This window comes from Agelaius phoeniceus, chromosome 5 (assembly GCF_051311805.1).
Source record: "Agelaius phoeniceus isolate bAgePho1 chromosome 5, bAgePho1.hap1, whole genome shotgun sequence".
In the NCBI taxonomy this organism is placed as follows: Eukaryota; Metazoa; Chordata; class Aves; order Passeriformes; family Icteridae; genus Agelaius; species Agelaius phoeniceus.
The window spans coordinates 29,441,546-29,463,840 of record NC_135269.1 but is presented as its reverse complement, the minus strand read 5'-3'; the positions used below and the strand labels follow the sequence as shown (position 1 = coordinate 29,463,840).

Here is a 22,295-nt window from a genome sequence, read left to right as displayed (position 1 = left end):
GGCATAGTAAAGACTTCAAGAATTGACTGTCGCCTTAATAAGCCATAGGAAAAATGGGGTATAGGTACAGCAGGTGAAAGCCCTCTGTAGGACATATCATCCACTTCTCACAGAGGATGATGAAGGAATAAATTGTCATGTAACAAATGCAAGATGAAGTTGTGCTACAGCCCTTCAAACTACATCTCCCAGTGTGTGTTACACCAGGGTACAAGGTGACATTGCATCCAGGAGATAGCAATGTGTGTGAGAAGTATTTGGACAAGGTACTCAGGAGTCAAGGGTATACTTATCAGTCAGTTCTGCTACACTACAGACTGATTAGCTTTTCTGAGTCACGTTAGATGAGAATCCTTCCACCAGTTACAAAACCATTGGCATCTCCTATACGCAGTACTCACATAATTCACATAAAAGCCATGACATAGGAGAGAGTTTTCTGACCAGCCTTTGACAAAAAGCAAAGGGCACTACACCATTTAATAGAAAATATAAATATTCTATGTGTGTTTTTCAATTGTTGGAAGGAATTAAACATGTTGGTACTAGATATTGATTGGAATTATTTTTTCCTCTTGCTTCTGAAATCTCTCTCTCACACAAACACACTTTCTAAATAGTTTCTATACCCATTCAAGAGTCATTTCAAGAGAACAGTTAAAAAAAAAATACCTAAATCTTTCCTCTTGTAGCATCTGAGAAATAAAGCCATAGTCTCTTTTAAATTGGGTTTTTAAATTCTCAATATCATCAGCTAATTGGGACTGTGTCTCCTTGATTTCCCTTAGTTCCTCCAAAATCATGGAAAGCTTTCCTTGGCTGTCCAGGGTGCTTGCCACAGCAGGACTAAAGGAAGTATTCCCATTGCTGTCTGCTGATCCAGAGGTCCCACTTGAGCATTCATCATCACTAACATATTTTGGTTTGGCAACAATGGTGGCGCTGCCCCCATAGGTTCTGGAACTCGTTTCTGGCCGAAATTCATCCAGGGTATTTTTGAGATGAGCAATGTTGTCTGCACTACCAAATTTGTTTCGGATCAGGTTGGCAAACTCTCTGGACTTGCTGAAAACAAAGACAGGGGGTGTCAGAGATACACCCGGCACACCCGACTTGCTGCTCTCTGCTCCGTGCCCAGTGCTACGAGACTTTCCATGTTGAACGTCTTTCAAGTTATCTTTGGAAGTATCCTTGGTAGCTTTGGAAGATCCATTTTGTTCAATATCCTTGAGCTTTTTGTGATATTGTTCCAATTTCTTCTGCAGCTGGGCAATGGAGTGGGCAGATTTCTGGTTCTTTTTCTCAAAGACTTGCTTAATGCGCCCAGCCTGCTGCTTGTCTGCACTGTTCACCAGTTTCAAATACTCAGCCACGTTTCCATCTCGAGCTGTTTGTTCAACCTTGATTTGCTCTGTAACCTTGAGGATTTTCTGTTTCAAGCTATCTGCATTGAGTTTGACTTTGTGAAATTCTAGGACCCCATCTGGTACATCAAAGTTCAGGTTGGTATCAGAGCCTCCACGACGGATGTTAAGTGGTAGACTCAGGGTATTCATGTCATGTCTTTCCACCTGAGAGAAAAGAAAAAGAGGTAAATGGAATTTGAATTCTATTTTTTAAAATCCAACATCCGGTTTACTTTTCCACATATAATTACATCAAGTGTACAGTATAAAGTAGCTTATATTAGCAAAGCATAATGAAGTTTTCTTTGAAATTTAGCAGCATTTTTTTTGACTTCTACAAGTTAATAAACAGTCTAAGGAATTGCTTGTCTCCCTTAAAATAAAGATGAATTAGAGAAAAAATAATTCAGAATAGGTTATAGAATTGCTGTAAGCTTTTCAGAATGACTTACAGTTTGCCACATTTGCCACATACAGTTTGTGTTATTCTCACAAAATGAGAATAACACCTAGTTAGAACAGGTTCCTAAATATATTGTTTATTATTAGGAGTTTCAAAGAGACCATGCCTGATAATCACTCAGTTTTTTCTCTTAAAAGTGGTCAAACATCAATGGAGATGTAACCAGATCTTTCCATTTACAGCAGTGCTATACACTATGTACTGTTCAGTATATTTTCCCAGGTTTCATGCCTTTTTTGATACATCCCATTCAAATTCCTTTCACAATTCCAAGTTTTTGCAAAACTAGCTGAAAAAAAGCTCTTGAAAATCTAGTGTATGCTGCAAGCTGGAAGCAACTGTTGTTTTTTAAAGCAGGGAGTACAGAGAAAGAATTGGCCTGTATTTGACTTTCCAGCTTGATAAAGGTGCTCAACAACTTGACCTGCTGTGCTAATTCTGTTTCAATAGGAAGTTCACTGAGTGGGATTTACAGGCAGAAACTCAGGAAAGAAAACTGCATTCAGTCAAGTATAAGATCTGTACACCTTAAATGCTCTCTGCAAGCACAACAAAAACAATTGGGCAACTCAGTCACAACACCAACTGCAATAGATCATTTTATCTTTCTCAACAGAAAGGCAAGATAGTCTGATACAAAACATTGAAAGTGTTTCCTTATATAAACTCAAAGTTATGGGGAAAGCATGAGAAGAATGATCTAAACAAAATAGCTTTATCCCTATTATCATCTTGGTTTAGTCTGTGTGACAAAGAAAGCACATTTCATTGCAGCTGCCACAGTGTCATGTCTGTAGAGACTGCTTAACAAATGCTCTAGCCATAATGGGTTTCCAGAGCTTTGATACCAGGGGGAACCACTATAATTCCTCAGACAAGACCATTGCAGAAACAAGGCAGAAGCTATATTAAAGTATCTCTTGACAATGCCTTCGTGAAAATATATTTTCATCTCTGCTACTTTATATTATTTATTTATTTATATTATTTTCCTTATAGATTACCAAGGATTACAGTGAAGATTTTTCTTGATTTTTCTTTTGCTACTGCACCACTCAGGGCACAAACCAGCTAACATAAAAATTCACATTCATCAATATCTATATTAAAAAAAAAAGCACTTGAAAAATGCATATTGAAAGTCTGGAGTTGACAATTTCTTTTGGAGAATATTGGTTAATGATAGCCTTTAAGACTCAGAATCCCAGGGATTAAACCATTGTTGTGGCCTAATAGATCTACACTTTACCAGTTTGTTAAAAGCAATTGGCATGATCCAAATGCTCAGTATACAACAAGAATTAACAAGAATTTCTTGAAACAACCTAAGACATTTTTAAATAAGCTTTGGCACAAAATGATACTGTAATTAGTCACAGAATTGTATACACACACACAAAACAGATCCATCACTGATGCCACTCAGAACAAGTTGTACATAACTTCCAGGAATGGGTGGGTCTATATCTAACCTTTACACAGCAATGTTTACTTCCTCAGTAAAAAATAGTCTAGAAATGTATTGTAATAATTGGACACAAGCCCAAACCAGTTCCCTTTTCCCTTATGTCCCCTCCCTCACAGGGCTCTCTATTGGTCAGCCTTCTCTGCCTTCCTGAAACTTCAAGGTCACAAAAGCAATACAGATAAAAAGAACAATAGCCTTGAAGGAATACATCTGCTGAATGCTGCCGTGCTTTTGGACATGAGGAAATCTGTTAGCGTGGGGCAAATCTGCTCCTGGATAAAACCAATCACAGGGTCAGCTCAAATTCAGGAAAGTTTAGAAAATAACTGTTTAAATTCCCAGAACACTGCTAGCAGTTTTACTTACTGGATTGAGAGCTCACTAAGAGTACAAAAACAGTCATATCCAATGTATCTTTCTTTCTGATTGTATTTGGACAAAATGGCAGGCGTCCTCTGCCATCATGTTGCGAGGCTGGGTCAAGCAACCTTCTTTCAAGAGGCTCTTGAAATCCTCTGCTGATGCAATACACCTTTCTGTGTATTACAGAGGGGATGTGTAATGTGGGGTGGAGTTCTTTCTTTTTTAGGTAGGGGGCTGGTTGGTTGAGTTTTATGGGGTTTAGGGTTTTTTGGGATTTTTGGCTTGTTTATTTTACATCAGAAGCAAGCAGACAATGGGAGAGTCAGGTATGTCTAGACAAGTGGCCTTTCACCTTTCTTCTACCTTGATGATCCATTTGTGATTTTTTTTATAACTCAGCACTAACGCTAACCCAAACATCAGATTTCCATCTTCAAATCCTACCCCAAATCCTTCTTGCTGCAAGTCTCATCCTGTGATGAGAAGAATTCCTGCTGCATCGAATGCCTCGTTCTTTGCACCGAACACAAGACTGCCAGTAGGAGTCTGAGATGCTTCCTCATCCCTGCAGGTACTGGTGCCCTCTGCTGGGATGCAGGCTGAAATCCTCCCAGTGCAGGAGAATGAATGGCATCTCCTTCAAACTGTGTGAGTGCTCTCCCAGCTATGCTACGGGAAGAAATGAGGAATGCCATCCCTGCCATTGTTCCTGCTGTGACTCCTGGGTCCCCAGCACCTCACAGGGCCACCAAGCCATTAATAACAAAGAAGTTGTTGAGAGATGGGTTTTTAATTTTATTTTTTAAAGATTCTCACTGTGGTTGCCAAGAGAAAAATATGTTTACATACAGTAGCAGGCCCAACAGTTAAAATGGATGAGCCATCCTTTTGGAAGTGAGAAGCACTTTAAGAGAAAAGAATCCTCATACATATCTCTTATAATGGCAATTAATAGGGAGCTGGGCATTAGCAGTAGATGAGAAGCAGCAGTCCTGAAACATGTGGTACCACTAGGTAGACAGGAAGTCAAAGCACTAGCCCATAGTCTGAGGAAATACTAGAGACATGCCCTCAATCTGTCTTCTAGGAAAAAACAGGGAAAAAACCCAATTTGCATATAGTCCTGGGATAGCCACAGCTGCTGTTAGTCTGTAAAAAGACACCTGGGCCTTGGAGGGAGACCACTGCACTTTATGGAGCAGCTCACACACACACTTCACTACAACCCAGTTGAGAACTAATAGTAATGTTTGTGCTGCTGAAATACAAGCTTTCAAGAACAGTGAACATGAGCTCTTAAGAACAGCACCACAGATGATGAGATAGGTAACTCTCAGAGATAAAGCCCCAGCCCCCCTTCTTCCAGAGAGCCAAGAAGATCTCCAGCTGCCTGACCATGCTATCCATGTCCAGAGTTTCAGAAGGGACAGCGAAATCACTTCTTGGTGCAATGAACACAGTGCAAGCTGGGAACTCTTCACTGCACATGAATTGTCAGGTTTACTTGCTGTCTTAAATGTAAAGTGGAGGGCTGGGTAACAGGGAGCCTGCTATTCAAAAAGAAGCATTCAGAGCACAATAGTGATTTGAAAACCCACTCATGGAAGCAAGGGTAGGATTTCATTGGCATCACAACGATGCACATGTTTCTTCACTAACTGTCTGCAAAAGCAGCACCAAGGTCAGACTTGCAGGCCATGCTGTCAATGAGCCCAGAGCACAGTAGGACCCACGTTCCCCAATACCACAGGCAAGACTGTTGGAAAGAGATTTTACATTGACAGGAACAATGTAGAATATTTTAACCTGTTGAACAGGTGAAAATATTGTGTTTAATAGCCTATAGAGATTGGTCATTGAATCTTCCTACTGGAAAATATAAAGCAGACCTAGAAGACCTTATTTCTTCCCCATAGATCCTGGGTGGGATCCATCTGGGAGAAAAAATCCATAGTGAATAGAGCACAAAGAGCGTGCAGGCCACCCTGGTGCAACCCACATCTCATGGCTGCTCAGATGAATCCCATGCTGGCTTCCACTGACTGTGCCAATGGCTCTCCACTAACAAGTGAGACATAAGCCCTCTATGTTAAAGTACCAAACTGAACTCTACTCTTTAAGTCATAGATCTCTTTTATGCTCTTTTAAAAAGTACCTTTAAAAAGCATAGAGAATAAAAAGCATTTACAAGACAGATGCATATATGCATCAGGCTCCAGAAAGCCTGCTCCTTTGGGTTGCCTCACTAACAGAAACAAACCATGAAGACATAAAATTATCTACTTATTTAAATAGGCTCATTTTACAGGTGTTTCCTTCTTGTTCTTTCTCTAAAAAACCTCATTACCACCACCAGTCATAGCTGTGCAAGCTAAACAAATGCTTATGATGACAATTTAAGTCTATCTTGAAAGAGTTTCTGATGAATGCTTAGAAACAGAATCCCATAACGAGCATACAAAATAGGATTAAGGCAGCTTCACAGCTCTTAGAATTTGGTAATAGCAACAAAAGTCATCAGGAACAATTCTCTTTTTATCAGAAATATGCATATGCCAGAAGCACAGGTGTTCCAATGGGTAAAAGAACATGCAGAGGGAGTTTTAGTAAGTTTTCAGTATATTCCAAAGCAAAAATGTATTTGGGGAGAGACTTTCACCATCTCATTCAAGTTCACTGTTCTTTCTAAAATCCACATGAGAATCCTTCATGGAAATCTTAAATTAGAACTAAATCATCATAAAATATTTTAAGTTACATAAAATCAGCCCCCAACATTTTTGTACAGTATGTTACAGCAAAACACCTTCTGCTTGTGTTTTTTTACAGAGCTACTCAATATCTAGAAGAACCTACACTGTGAATACCATGCTAATTATCATGCAGAGAGTTTAGAGTATATGGGAATGGAGGGAGTCAGCAAAACTTTTTACTGGGGTAATGGAAGATCCTGAGTGATTTGTCTGAGACCACCTGGCAAATGCTGATGGAGTCAAATAACTGAAGGTGTTTCTTTCATCATCAACAATTCCTCTATAACCTATTTACTCTGCACCTCCCTTCAAAAAAACATTGATGCTGTAAGGTATCTCACTAACACACCTGAGATGTTTATTCCAGGTAGAAGTCAAAGGTAATCTCAGATACCCTTTGGCAAGAATCTGCTCTTCAGTATTCAAAGGCTGGGAAACTTCAAGGCCATTCCATGAGTAAGGCATCATACAGGGGCAGAGTAGACTGTAGAGATTTGAATCCTTTTGAGCATTTTCTGCACTATGCCAACACAATCTGGTAATTATAAAAATTCAGCTTTTCTACTAAGATACTGCAGCAAGACCTCAGATATAGATTAAACTACTAAGCATCCTAAGCAAGACATCAGCTGTTGAATACAGTTATGAACCAATACTCACATTTACTAAGCTTAAGTTTCTTAAGCAGGCAGAAGGTAGATTCCACAGCTCTTGGTTAACTATTTTGCTTCAGATCAGTCCTCCTCTTTAGATAAGCACCATTAATTAAAAACAAGTCAATAAAAAACCTTCTCCTAACTCAGATCAAAAGAAATGTAACTCATGTGCATGTTCCTTCTCTCTCAGGTTTACACAGCAACATCAGCAACTGCTTGGGAGCTCCAGGTGCTCAAAGGTGGCTCCATCAAGCAGTCCTTGTAAGAAGCCTGCACTCCTATTCCCTGTGAAGGAGAGTGCCTTTCCCATGAAACAAATCCCTCAAAGTACCACCACTAGAAAACAGGGGGGGGTTACAGTTTTGAAGAGTGAGGCCAGTCATTTTGTATCCCTTCTAGACTAACTGTTCTACTTACTTTTAGTGTTTCTAATAGGTGCTGTCCCTTCCCTCTTCCCAGCTTTTATGGATTTTTTTCTTCCCCTCTCATTCAGTATTAAGCTTTCTTTTTCAAAAGATGTCTGAATAGATGGCAATAATGAAATTTTCCAGACTACTGTGAAGCATTCTGTGAAAAGTCAGCTAGCTACACATTTTCAATTATAAATCCTTTTCCATGAATGAGAATTTGATAAAAAGCCAGCTACATACCTGCTATGACTAATCACTTCTCATAGTTACAGCATATGCTTCTGATCTCTCATCACTTGTGATTCAGAGTATCACTGCATTGTCTAACTTCTCCTCAAATTATTCCACACTGATCAAGCTGCAGCAGGTCATCTTCTCCCTCCACCTGGTTCTTTCTGTTTCACACTCAGCTCTTAATTTCATTGCTATTCAGATGGTCTAAGCATTTTCTAAAATCCCAGCTCCTGGAACTGTACAATCATACAAGAGAATTCCAGGAAATACAATGGAGTTTCTCTCCTTCAGTTACAGAGAACTAACTCCCACATGTAACTTCACAGTGAACAACCAACCAAGTCCTTTGCCCCAAAACAAAGACAACTCTAAGGAAATTTTAAATATATAATTTACACACCTACAAAAATCAACCCCACAGCTCAATGCTGATTTTAGTCCATCTAATTCATGACTTTTATTGCTTTGAGCTGGCAACATTACATAGGACCTATTTTGTCACAGGAACATTAAGGCTTTATAATAGCAGGGAATTTTGAAAATATTACCACTGGGAGACAAAACACTCTAAATCCATATAGACTGGCCATCACAGGCAAAAGACTCCAGACTTGGGGATTTTGTTTGTTTAAACCATGGCAAAACTTCTGTTTATAAACAAGAGAACAATGGCTCCATCAGACCTAGGATCTTTTCATTTGCGTTGATGCAGCAGCAGCACATCCTGAGCATATAAACAATCATATCTTGTCCTGTACATGAACTGAGCTGCTTACTTAAAAGAGCCTGCCTGCTTCTTCCTTTTCCCCCTGCCCTGCATCTCTCCTTGCTGGGCTGATAAAGTCAAATCTCAAAAACACATATCTGTTACAACAGCAGTGTTGCCTATACCCAGGAGTTCTAGTTCATTTTTTATATAAAGGGTTTAATCAAAAGATAGGGTCTTCACTACATTACATGACTAAGCAGCTTATTTACCTCTCCACAGTAACTAGTGTATCTCTTGACAAAGCAACTTTACTTTATCAAACCTTCATTACTTATATACACTTTCACTATTTGCCACATTACACATACAAGTGCATATTTTGGCTCCACACCTGATATCTAAGGCCTGTATTTGTACCCTAACCACAAATAACCCCAAAGGCAGAGAACTGCATGAAGATCGAGCCACCAATAATCAAAAACTTTGGCCATACTTCATGATCTACAAAAACTGAAATAAATTTAAAAAAAAATTCAAACCAAAAACAAAACAAAACAAAAAACACCCCCCAAAACCAAACAAAAACAAAAAAACGCCCCACAACAACCAAAAGGAAAAGAAAGAAGGCCAGAAAATAAAGAGGAAAAGTTTTATTTAAAAGACTACTTCAAAAAATTCCTTCTTTCATTGGGCAAAATAAAGAAAATTAAAATTTGAATCACACAGATGCATATTATGCAGGTCATTTATTATTCAATACCACTGCTGCAATAATGGTATTTTAAGCCACTATACACAACTGATTAACACTGCTCTGACTTAACTCTGGAGAAAACATCCTAATTGCAGTGCATTAAGAACCAAAATTCTCTGCAGAGTCAATGGATTTAACCTCCTGTGGATCACAAAAACACAACTTTAAAGCATTTTGTTATAAAAATTTATTTTTAAAATAGCAAAACCATTTTCCTTTCTTTTCACTGAAGAGGCAATATAAAGCATTAGGCAACAGAATCACATTTTCCTGCTCTTTACATAACTTCCTCCTGGAAGAAAATGAAATGTTGTCCCTCAAGTTAATATAAACAATATTGTTTTGAAAAGCAGAAACTATGCTGTGACTCTGCCATTAAAGTGTGTCACAAGTGATGCTTTCCATTATGAATAGATCTACAGTTGTTCTCATTGTGGAGAAAACATTCAAATATTACTTGTATGTTTACTATCTTGTTATTTATATAAATATACATGTATAAAGATATGCTTTTAAAACATTTTGTAAAATATACATAAAGTTATTGCTATTATAAGTAAGTACTAGCCCACAGAAAATCTCATGTCCATGCAGACTTTCAGCTGCTGTGCACCTTCTGGAGAACCTGCTCTTGGCATGGTGTTTTAAGGTTACACCCTAACAATCAACTCAAATAGTTACAATCAAATCTGAATTCACAAGAAAAAATAACTTTTCCAGTAAAAAGACCCAAACACTTCATGAAGATGAGTGTGCCTCTTCAGCAGATGTCCCTGAATCCTCTTCTTTAAAGAGGCTCCCTGTGCACATTATAACAATACATCCAAGCAGTACTTCAGCCAGTGCTTTGTGCATCCCCTAGAAACATGTTCTGTTGAGCACATGATGCTGAAGTTTCTCATATAATCTTTTTAAATGTTTGTAAACATGTTCTCTTGTGCACGTGATGTTGAAGTTTCTCATATAATCTTTTTAAATGTTTGTGAGCAGGTACTGGCATGAACCACTCCCATAAGAGGTTGGAGGTATGTCTTTTAAAAAATATTAAGAAACTTTTCTGTCAGTCTATTCTCTCTGAACAAAATTCAGCTAAGACTGTTGTACTGATTTTATAGAATTAATCCACTATTTGTACATAGTCATGAGTCATCTTTATACTCCATTTTTCCTTTCAATGTTTTGTATAGACTGTACACTTCAAATACTAATACACAGCACACAAAAATCTCAACCCATGAAAGAAACTCTGTTGTAGACAAGTTCCATAAATAACATAACATCTATTAATCAAAACCCCAAAATTCAAAACACTTGTCTAACTGAAAAGAACATCAATGAGATTCACCCAATTAGTGAGAAATAAAACCCTACAGTAAAATCTTTATCTAGTCTTAAAATATTCATATTCTGAGAACACTTCCCCAGTCAGTGAGTTTTATTAAACTGAATTACTTAGAGAAACCAATTCAGATGATTTTGAAAGATAAACTAGGGTAAATTATTATTCTTATGTCACCATACTAGTTGCAATGAGAGTGCTAAATCACAGTTTTAAAACGTTTTATGGACAAAAAAAACTCCACTATTTTTAAACAACTGCCTTTAATAAGGATTCACTATGTTTTTACTGTATAGTACAAATCCTTTGATGTCATTTTGAAGATGCCATTATGTTTTGCCATGGTAGTACTAGCAATTCAAAGCAGATTTTTCCCCTAAGAGATGTTTGCAAACTGAAAATACATTTATTTCTGTTTTGCCAGAACTAAAATGTCAATGGTAGAATGAACTCCTGCAGAAGGAAGTCCTGCTGATTTCTAAAAGCTCATTACAAAGCTCACTGCCCCCTACTTGTAACTACAGGGAGCATTTGTTGAACATCTCCTCATGTAGTGTAAATATACAGCAGAATGTATATTATGCATGAAATTTTAGTCATAAATTCAGTGTTTATAAACTAAATAAATAAACAAACCAATCCAAAACCAAACAAAACCCCTGCTCCTTTCTCTCTGCCATCCAACACAAAAACCATTCTCAAAGGGAGGACTGCAAGATGAGAAGCACAGGCAAGAAACAGTAGTGACTTTGTTTAGCAGACTAATGGAAAGTGCTCAGAAACTGTTCAGTTGCATAGCACATTTAATTGCTTAAAACAGAATAGATTCAGTAGGAAAAATTGTTTTCCATTTGATATTTCTAAATCTGTTAAAACCATGTTGCTAATATAAAAGTAATTTAATTCAGGAAAATGAAACCTGCTCTTCTTACCTGCTGTCGTATTGAGATGATATATAAAACATTATAGACCAACTTCATGTAAATTTATTACCTTTGTTTCATTAATATGTTTATGCAAAATTTAATTCAATTTGGCACAGATGTAGTAAAGACCTGTCTCAGGAGATAGCAGGGCTGAAAAGGCAACACCAACAATGCACCAGTGACAGTGAGACTCAGTGAGAAAGTGGCAAGCAAAGATGGAGCAGCCTGTATTGCTCCTACTGCAGTTTCTTGCCTTTGGATAAGTGTTTTAGACTCATATCCTTCGTATTCAAGGCTCGTGGGTTTTTTGATTTTGTTCAAACTCTGCCTAGGAGGACAGACAGGGTTAAAACCTTGATAATGCTTTTAGAGTCACAATTTAATTTGGATCTCAACATCATTATCTTAGGTGTTTCATTCTAGCACTACAAAAGATGTGATGGTGTCACAGGGATTATTTGTTTAATTGAATAGAGCAATACTAGAAATGTTTCATAGGGATATGTGTCTCAGGAAATTATAAAATTACTCTTCAAATAACATTTGTAGAAACATGATTAAAGTTCAGGGTAGTTTACTTGACCAAGATGTTTATATGGCCAGATGCCACAATTCAGACTCTAATGACAAAACTTGTCGATTCTTCTCATTGAGAACCACTAAGATTTTTTGGAAGAGGAAACCTTAATATTGTCATCAGAATATTGTAGTACAGTTAACTTTACATAAATAAAAACAAGTATAGCTTGCTACAGAATAGTATCTACATTAACAATTATGTGCTTATTCATACTCTTCGCTTATACTTTTTTCTTTCTTTTATCTTTCCTCTTTTTGCTTTTGCTCAACTAACAGTAGCAACTTCATCTTTTAATCTTAAGTCAGTTTAATCATGTTTTTTTATCTGGGATATATTCAACCTGGTAGAATACTTGCCAAGATTTACAGAAATTGCCAATCTGTGCATTAATACAGCTAAATTTCATGTATCTCCTCTATAAAGCTCTTAAGACTATCCCAGAAGAATTTTTCTTTTTAAATAGTAGTGATAATTTATATTACATGACACAAATAATGAATGTTTAGTCTGGATAGTGTGAACCCTAAAGCACATGATTTTATGGAATCCATACATTTCAGTTTACATGGATACTTGACACAACAACTGATATTGCTTGATTATTAAAATACAGTCTTAAAACAGAACTGCTAGATCTTCAGTAACATCCATTATTAAATCCACAATGATGGGTAAGTCAACTGCTATAAACACATAAGATAAACCCCACCATCTTCAAGTTAGGTATTAGAACACACCTCTGTTTTACTCAAGAATCTCTTTCAGCATTGCTTTGTGCGCGATGAAGAAACATAAAGCTACTTAATATGGTCTAAGCAGAGATGGTAACAAGTTATTAATATAATATCTAACAAAAGCTTCATTAAGCACATAGGTACTTCACATTCTTATACAGCTGTGGTCCATAATAGCTAGCCCAGGGCAGCATTTCTGAAACAGGAGCTCAGGAATGGGAGAAAACAGGAGAAAAGCTGTTACTTTTCTTCTTGGTTGAGTTGTCCCACACTCACCATCCATGACTTACATCTCCCACAAACTGAGTCACAGAGCTCACCCGTCAACTTCCATGCCAAGGGTATGAAAACAATAGAAGATGTTTCAGAGCATTTTTAAGAGTTATTTTCAGCTTGTTGAAAGCCATTGCCTCTCTTACCTAACCACAGGGAACTGGGAGAGCCTCTATCAAGCGATGGTCAAACTGTTGCTCTTATCTCCTTGTGAATTTTTGTGTGAAGCAACAGGCTGCCCAACATAAGTTTGTTCCTCACATTCCTTGATTACAGCAAAACAGAACAATTTAAAGCAGGATACAGAAGTTCCCCATACAATTTTATTACACCATAATACAATATACACTAATTACAGCAATACACCTGATGGTCTTTTTAAAGCAGTTTCTAATCTTGATTCAGAGTGTTTTAAAAAAATTATCAACAGAAAATGGCATGTGTGGATCTTCCATTCAAACTAAATGGGTTTGTTCAGAAGCACAGACATAAATGCTAGTTAACAATTTTCTCCTAATGCCAGTTCCTACATATTAAACTCATATTAGATTTTTCTATTTTTAGAGTTGTGGTGATGTTAGAGGCCCTTTCACCAATATTATTTGATTAGAATGAAACTGAAATCAATATTCTGCTCCTAGTCTGCCTGCCTGCCTCCCTCCCTCTCCTTTGAACTTTCTAAACTGACTCTTTTTTTTCCTCTCCTAAGTTTCTATTCAGACAGTCAAGAGGATATGCTTAATCACATGGTTTGGTGTAAAACACTTATAAATATATTACCATATTAAGTCATAGCAACAGCACAGATAAAAAGGAACAAAGGAGAGTTCAGTGGGAAAGGAAGCAGATAAGAGCCATGCTGTCCTTGGAGTCTGACCATGGTTACTGGCTCTGCCCTGAGCCAGAGCTCTGTACCTGAGCAGGGAGCTGTGCTTGGCTACAGGCTCCAGAACCCTGGTGTAAACAGCCAAACATTCAATAGAAGAGACCTCATTCCATGACAGTGGAAAAGCAAAGTAAAACCCAAACCCTAGTGCTCATTTTGATCAAGGCATTAGAAAACTGTCTAAATATTTTTTATCTTTATCTCTCTTGGTCATATGCTTAGAATAATTTAAATCTAAATAAAGTACCATTTATCAATCAGATTTTTAGAGGTTTCAACAGACAGATGAAGATCTATATCCATTACTAAACCCTCAAAAACATGCCCCTTATGAGATTATGCCAAATTATGTTAGCCTAATTACACAGAGTTAATATTCTAAACATCGTAACATGTCAAAAAGTCATTTTGCAGACCCTCTTCCTAAAGAAACAGACAGACAAATACTCTCACTTTCTGTAGTCAGTTACTTGACAGCTTTGAGAAACACACAAATCACTCCAAGAAATCATAATGCAAACTGCAAAGAAAGCTACTTCAGTCTAAGTCCACTAGTTCTTGGTGTTTATGTTACAATCAAAGCAGTCTTCCTGCAGGTAAGCAAGTGGAAGAAACATATAAATTTGGGCAGAAATTGACCTTGAAAATTAGCTCCTGTAGACGTAACATTACTTATAATCAAACAGAAGTTTGAGGGGAAGAAAAAAAGCAGGTGGTAAACAAAATCCAAATTTATCTAACTTTTCAGCAACTCAAAATGGCCTGAATGTCTTTTATTCTATTTCAGCTAGAAAGGAACTTTTTAGATATGCATACATTCATTGAATGCTCTGGGAAACTTTAATGAATTGCAGTGATTTGCACTGGAAGAAAACCTTCCATGCAAATATGACTGTATGGAACTCTGACCTCTCACAATAGAAAGAGCAAATCACAGCTTCTACAGCTCTGCTCTACAAATGTAGATTTTAAGTCTGTCCCTACATATGCTTCTGGTACTAACCAGAAAACACTGCAACATTTTAACTTTATGGAACAAACGGATGTACATCATTATTCATCCCATTTGGTCTGTAGGCTTTTTACGTGCTTTTTATTATCTTTCTTGTTCATTTACTGCTTTAACAAGAGTGTTATAAAAATAAAGGTCAGTACAGAAATAAATGCACCAGGTGTTATGTTCCTCTGCATAATTTAACAATATTTAGGCAATATTCATATAGTTTGAAAGCTATTTGATATAATATATTGAAAAAGCCTGTTCTGTTAGGGCTGTTTGCTAGCTGAAAGCCAAGGATTCACCAAAATAAATCCAGACATATGTCCAAAACTTTCAGATGCTTACCAACAGGTACTGGGCCCACTATAGGGTAGTGTATCCAAGTAACACTCATAAGAACATTGACAAGTTTAAAATACTACTAAAAATAATTAACAATAGACTAGTAAAATGGACTAAAAAGAGACTAGTAAAACCAATGATTTTTCATTTATTTAGCTTTTCACTGAAGAGCTGGTTTAGATCCCTTTAGTGTAATAAAAGTGATGTTTACTTTCTGGTACGAACCTCCCAATACAAGTCTTAAAAGATTCATGCACAATACTGTGAATGCATCTTTGTTTAAAATGCAGAGCTGGGGTGGGGATTAGAAGTATGGAAATAACTGAAAACACTTATGATGTGGTAAAAAAAAAAAATTTTATCCCATTTTAACATGGCTCTTTCAAATTCTCTAGATGACTTCTGGATTACATAAGGTAACATAATAGAAGTTCTTACTATGTTTAAAATATCACAATATTGTGATATTTGACTATCTAGTGTATGAAACTTGTGTCAGAACTGATCTGAGCTGTTATCTGTTTTGCTGTTATCTGAAGGGAAAGGAAAGGAATTATCCTGGAAGTACTTATTGGAAAGAGCATTGTTTCAGAAGGTTTATAGTTTGCTTGCACGTAGCACCAACCAGGGAAATTATGTTACTGCTGTTGAATGCTGAGATCCAACTACAAGCAGTTATTGTGCTGTCAGACAAAATCTCCCAGTGTAACTCAAAGGCAATGTAAGGGAGCCAGCAGATTCACTAACAGACTGGTCTTCTAAGAGACTACTACATATGAATGTACATAAAATCACTCCCACAGACCTGGCAGCCTGCCAGTATTACAGTGAACAAGTCTAGCAAGGTCAAAATATTTTTAGAGTAATGTCTTCAGAGTTGGGGTATTTTGAGTCTATGATCCCCTTTTGAAGAGTTAACATTGTTCCCAGTGGAATTTAAAAGTTATAACTGGTAGTTCTAGATACCTGTCTCTGGCACAGCCTGCCACACTGATTTGAGCTGTACTTCTGATCTGCAGAAAGAAATCCTAGAAAAACTCTACTAGTTGCAAAAAAAGCTCCAGTGACAAACTGAGAAGCTGACAGTGACAAGCCTGCTTTGAGATAGTCATTCCAGGTGTATTCAATGATCTGTTCCAAGGAATTTGACTCTCTTCCCACCCCCAAAGCACGTAGACACACTGACAGGCAATACAAGCTAGAGATAAAAATAATGAAACCTAATCATCACATTGTTACTTCAAACTGATTATGAGTTCCAAGTACTAAAACATGATTTACTTATTTCCTTTTTGGTCAGTGTTTCCTCCTGAACGTGCCTTGGGGGTAGGGAGAGAGTCCAATTCAGCATAAATTCTTAAGATGACTTTGTAATCACCTGTCCACAGACAACCAAGTTCCACAACTTCTTCCATGCTGAAACATCCAAGGACTTATGATGGACCAAAAGTAAATAAAGTGTGTCTTTGACAACCACGGATACTTGATCTGTGCTTACATTGAGACACCACATATCTCCTGCAGCCACCTCAGGTGAAATTTCATCCCTAGTCTGATACCACAGGAATCTAACACCTTGCACATAGTGATTCTGCTACCTAAAAATCATAACCTAGGCTCTTATGTCTTCACTGTATCTTATGCATGACATGGCTGGCATCCATGAGTGATGATGGGAGCCACTTTGATAGGTGAAAGCTGAACTAGTCACTATTTTGGGTGAAGCAGGAAGGCCTGGAATTTTTCTAAGTGTTATGATCAGGGAAGACACTGCAGGATCTGTTCTGCTCCTTCTTCAAGGATGAGAGGATGCCACATAGAGGGACTTTGCTTCAAATCACAGCTTATTGGCTAAACAAAAGGTTTTGAATTTTATTCATGTGAGCAGAAGTTCATGTGAGTTTTTGCCTCACATGAGCTCAGGCTTTCCCCTTACCCTTTCCCCCCTTCCTCTATCTATCTACTTTTTTGTGAACTCTTCAGTTCTCAGTTCCTTCTCTGTAACTGCTTCCCTCCCACTTTTCTATTAACATACCTTGTAATAGGTGAGTACCTTCCCCTCCACCCAGAACTTCTGTGTGATCTACTTACTCCCAAAATTTGTTGACTCAATTTAAATTTTTCTCACTCAGAGACAAGGGGTTTTGAAGCTAGGATCCAACACTCTAACAGAACCAGGTAATTTCACACTCGTGGGACAACTTCCTGTAAATCATATCAGTATCCATTGACACTGGGAAATTTGAAGCAAATAATCTCCCTATCAAGCACAATCTTTCTAGTAGGTCATTCTTAGTCTCTCAAATGATGCCTTATCAAATGTAAAGACACTCTTTAGGTTATACAACTTTACAAGGAGAGGAACAGCAGCTCTAGGAGTCTAACAGTAAGCAAACTGCAGCAATGCAATGCAGCTGCAGGAATATGAGCCAATGCAAAAGCAGAACAAGCAACTCCAAAGGCCGTGTAACAAGCTCAGCCACTCAGCAATCCTCACAAGCCTGAAGAAACTTTCCTCTCTAAGCTCTTGTGTATGGACCTTTGCTTCTCAGAAACACAACAAAGTATGTAAGGGATCATATATAAAACCAAAACAAACAAAACCCAAACAACAACAGGCCAGTACCAAAAGTTTAAGTGCTAACTTATTATCAGACACAATCTGCTTTTAAGGCTATCCAGGCTGCCACTTGCCTGGATCATCTTCTTTAAGTTACCACTGCACCATGCTATAGATACTGTGGGACAGGGACATTATTGCAATTGTAGTATAAAATATACTTCCCTTTTTTTTGCCAAACTTTAAATTTGTTCTAAGTTTACAGAAATTAATAGAATAAGTTAAAGGACTGTATACCTATATAATGAAAATAAAATGAAAATTAAAGGACCGATACCTATATAATGAAAAAAATTTACCAACATCTTTTTTTGTTTCTCTTTTGTGACAGTCAAATAACAAAGATTGGAAAGATGGGAAGTAATACTTCAAAAGTATTTTTAGCTGATTGAAACAGCCGTGATTCTAAACAACCTACAAGAGAACTACCGCAGGTAGTCTGAAGGCTTTGTACTAAAATAAATGTCACTTTGCCAAGTGAGATGCATTTAGTCATTTCCTGATTTCTTTTCCCTTTATTTCACATATTTTAAAATATGTGTTCCTGAATAATTTGTTCCTTTCCTCCAGAGATTCCTTTGCAATGACTCCATAATAGTCCACTAATGAGGGCACTGGTACCACAATCTCTTCCCAGGTGAATCAATTCAGATGCAAAATGTATCATGACTTCACTGCAGAAATCAGTGCAGAAGAAATACTTAATCACAGATGAATTACATGTTCAGTCATATGTGCCTTCAAGCAAAAGGCGTGGGGGAAATAGGTTTACTTATCAGCCAAGATTGTCCATCAAGAAACAAACAGTTGGATTTTAGGCTTTTTTCAGCTTAAGACATGTCCAAACTCACAGTTTCAAGGCAGACATCCCAACCACAAAAGTGACAGCTAAGACAATGACATTACTCTGCTTCTCCAGAAGAATTAGGGCCCCTGGACCCCAAGATTTGTGGAGACATTACAAAATATAGTAAGACAGTGAGGACATGCTGCAGGAAGGGGAAAGCTTTTGAGGCCTCACACCACAGATATGTTTTGAAGAAATGCAGGAGGACACACTAGCATGTTGCCTTGCATTCTTGGGCTTGCTTTTTTTATTCTTCAGCACCAAACTTGCTGCCCTGACCCCAAACAGTGCTGGGACCAACCAACCTCAGGAAGCACAGAGGGCACACTTCAGAAATGCAGGTTCCCATGGAGCTCAGCAAACAAGATGGTAGGGAATACTCAAAGTCTCCAACAGACTCCTTTCCTTTAGTTCAGCAGCAGCTTACTTCTGCTGCAGCACTTCCACAACACATGTTAAGTCTAGTATTTGTCCTATTCCTGTAAAAAAAATATTTTGGACCATTTTTTTCAGTACATTATTAACCAGCAGTGTCCAAGCCACACATCTCTCCCATTAGAAGAGCAACTGTGCTGTAATGCTCCACTAGCCATGATCTGAATTAAGCTTATCCAAAAAACATCCATAACTACTTAATATTGACAATAACCTGGAAAACAGTTCTGCATGCAAGCTAGAGCATTTAAATGGACTCCAGGCACAACCTGGTTTTCATACATTGTTCTTACATCTTCAGCAAACACATAACAGAATCAACGACATCCAGCTACCTCTAAAATCATGGTAGACTGAACTGGCCTATATACCTGAATAATTTAGCACTGAAGAGAGGTAATGGCACTCTAGGTTGGAATCAAGCCATGACAGACTGTAACTGCTGAGATCCTCTGTGTACATTTGCACATTTAAGAACCCAAGCTGTTGGTTACAAGAATTTTAACTGTTCTGGTTGAACATTTCATTCTCTTTTATAACTCTACTGATTTTATTTTTTTCTATTAAATATACTCATGCAAGAGATTTTCATCAATTAGACAGAGCACAGCAAGTAACTGCACAAAATAGGTTACATCCTTTGGTACATCTTATTGGACGAGCCTGCTCTATATTGGAAACGTGAATAGGAAAATTCTCAAAAAAATGTTCTTTCTTTGCCTGAAGCTTCAATTCTTCTGGTTATGAATCTAATAGGGATGTCTAAAGTTTGGCAAGCAAAAACTGAACCAAAGCTAAAAAATTACCTGTGGCATCCAGCCTTGTATGCAGCAAAGTCCAAAATGTATTAAGTTGTATTTTATTTTTTTGTTGAAAATGCATGAAGTATGGGCAAGCTGTTAAAACACTTAATATTTGGTAAGATACCACACAACAAGCCATACCAAAAAAAAGCAAAATTTTAATTTTTTTATGAAGGCCACAATTTTCTTGCTTCAGTGGTCATGAAAATGAAGTATGAATGTCATGCACAGAATCAAGCATACTGAAAAGCCCAGAGCTCTCTCAAGACCTCTAGATCAAGAGCTCCCGAAGCGGCAACCAGAGTTACTTCAGTAAAGGCCATTCTTCCACACTGTCTGTCAGCTAAGCAGTGCAGAAAGGCATTTCAAATATTTGACCAACATCAATTGCTATTTGTGTTCACAAGCATGGATGAATCCAGATTCTCAAAAAAAATTATCAGGAACATCATTATACCATGCACCTGAAGACACTGAAACACTAACAAACAGAATTAAGTACATCGACTGGCAGAAAAAAAGCCCAAATCAAACAAATCACTAGACAGCAATGAATACAGAATTTAAAATACAGATTGACAAGAATTTTCCATTTATCCCCCTACAAGATGAAACATATGGCCAAATTTAGTTAACACTAGTCTTCAGTGAATGAACCAATCCAGCTAAAATTTCAGACACAGTCCAAGGGTATCCACACAAGCACTTCCTACAGCTCTTGCTCCCAATGAAGAGAGCAATGACTTGGTAAGAAAAGGGGCACATGAAAATGGGGTGAAAAGAGATTAATGCTGCCCATCAACTGCAGCAGGAAGCACTGAGTACCACCAAGCACCACACCAGAACAAAGTGCTCTGCTGTCAATATCTGCTTCTTCACTGGACACGTTATGCCTTCCCAAAGGCACACAGTCTCATTCTGAAGGCAGCTACAGTGCTCCCTTCACAGTGCTTTCTCTGGCCACCTGTTTGCTGCTAAAAGCACAAGAGTTGCTTGGGATAGTATACCCAAATCAAACATGCCCTCCCAATGTTCCCAAGGAATGCTCTTTGTTTCTACAGTCCAACATGAGACACTGAAGATGCTAGAACACCTTCACCTATGCACTTTGGGAAGACCATTAATTGAGTTTTCACTATTAATATACTTTTGTCAATTCATCACTACCCTGATGATATGGAAGCTTTATTCAAATTAGAGTATAAAGCTGCCTTTTGTGGCAGAGCTCCATGGCACAGACAGAGGCACTGCAAGGCCAGGCTGCAGAGGGCATTGAGCAACCTGGGCTAGTGAAAGGCTCCCTGCCCATGGCAGGAGGGCTGGAAGTAGGTGATCTTCAAGGTCCCTTCCAAACCAAGCCAGTCCATGATTCTGTGAGCAGAGGGCACACACTACACCTGATCAGTGGCTGAATATGAATAGGCACCACTCAGAGCTCTGAGCCCTAGCTCAGCTTGAACATGTCAACTGCTAGAGAAGAAGAGGCAGGGACAGTATGCTGTATAACCCCTCACAATCCCACAGAAACACTAGTTCAGGAAAAACAACACCATGTGGTAACATATGGACTTTAGATTTATTTCCTAAAGCAACAACACCAGCAGCACCTTTCCAGATCTCCTCACCCCATTCCTCAGATTCTTTTATGCACCCAAAATGCTAGAGAGTATTTTCTGCCTGCTCCAGTGTCCTTAATTGTCCTTTATAATGGCTTCAGCTTCAACAGTGTGCCTTGCAAAACCATTCTGGCCCAACAAATAGGCAAGAAAGCAAATTCTCTGGATAATCTTCAACTGTCTGCCTGCTGATGGACTGGCATGCCAGCCAGTGGATAACAGGAAAATTGTCTCTGACTTCCACTCCCTTCAAGAATGGATAGGTGCCTGGTGAGGACACATGAAAATCATTTTCACAACATGTCTGGGCTCATTACCTTTGAAGCCTCTACTCTCCTGTCATATTTACTAGGCAGAATATAATTGTTAAACAACTCTGAATGATATAAAAGCCTCAGGAAACATGAAAAATCATTTCCAGGAGAGAAACAAAGGACTTAAAGGAAATTCCTTGCTCCTAACATTGAATTACATTAATAAACTTAATAGGCTTCCTTTCCAAGGGAGTAATGCATTTTTGCTGTTCCTCAGGTTTGGAAAGTAATTTGAAAACTACCATGAATAAAAATTTTGTCTTGATTTACTCTCTCTACCTGCAGTTAGATCTTCTTCTTCTACACCCAGATGCTTCTTCTTGTTATTGGCACATAAGTGACATACATTGCAAACATATAAAAT

General features: G+C 37.9%; 1 protein-coding gene across 4 annotated transcripts in view; it reads right to left on the bottom strand.

The window, feature by feature from the left end:
- Nucleotides 1–22,295, bottom strand: part of TMCC3 (transmembrane and coiled-coil domain family 3) — a 133,677-nt gene that overhangs the window by 8,950 nt on the left and 102,432 nt on the right. For 3 of the 4 annotated variants that reach the window (XM_077178750.1, XM_054631857.2, XM_054631855.2), the window contains exon 2: nucleotides 673–1,571. In XM_077178750.1, coding sequence (XP_077034865.1) covers nucleotides 673–1,571 — 899 coding nt within the window. Of the gene's footprint in view, nucleotides 1–672; nucleotides 1,572–13,214; nucleotides 13,322–22,295 lie in introns of those variants that run through there. The other variant, XM_077178751.1, reaches the window with a different exon arrangement.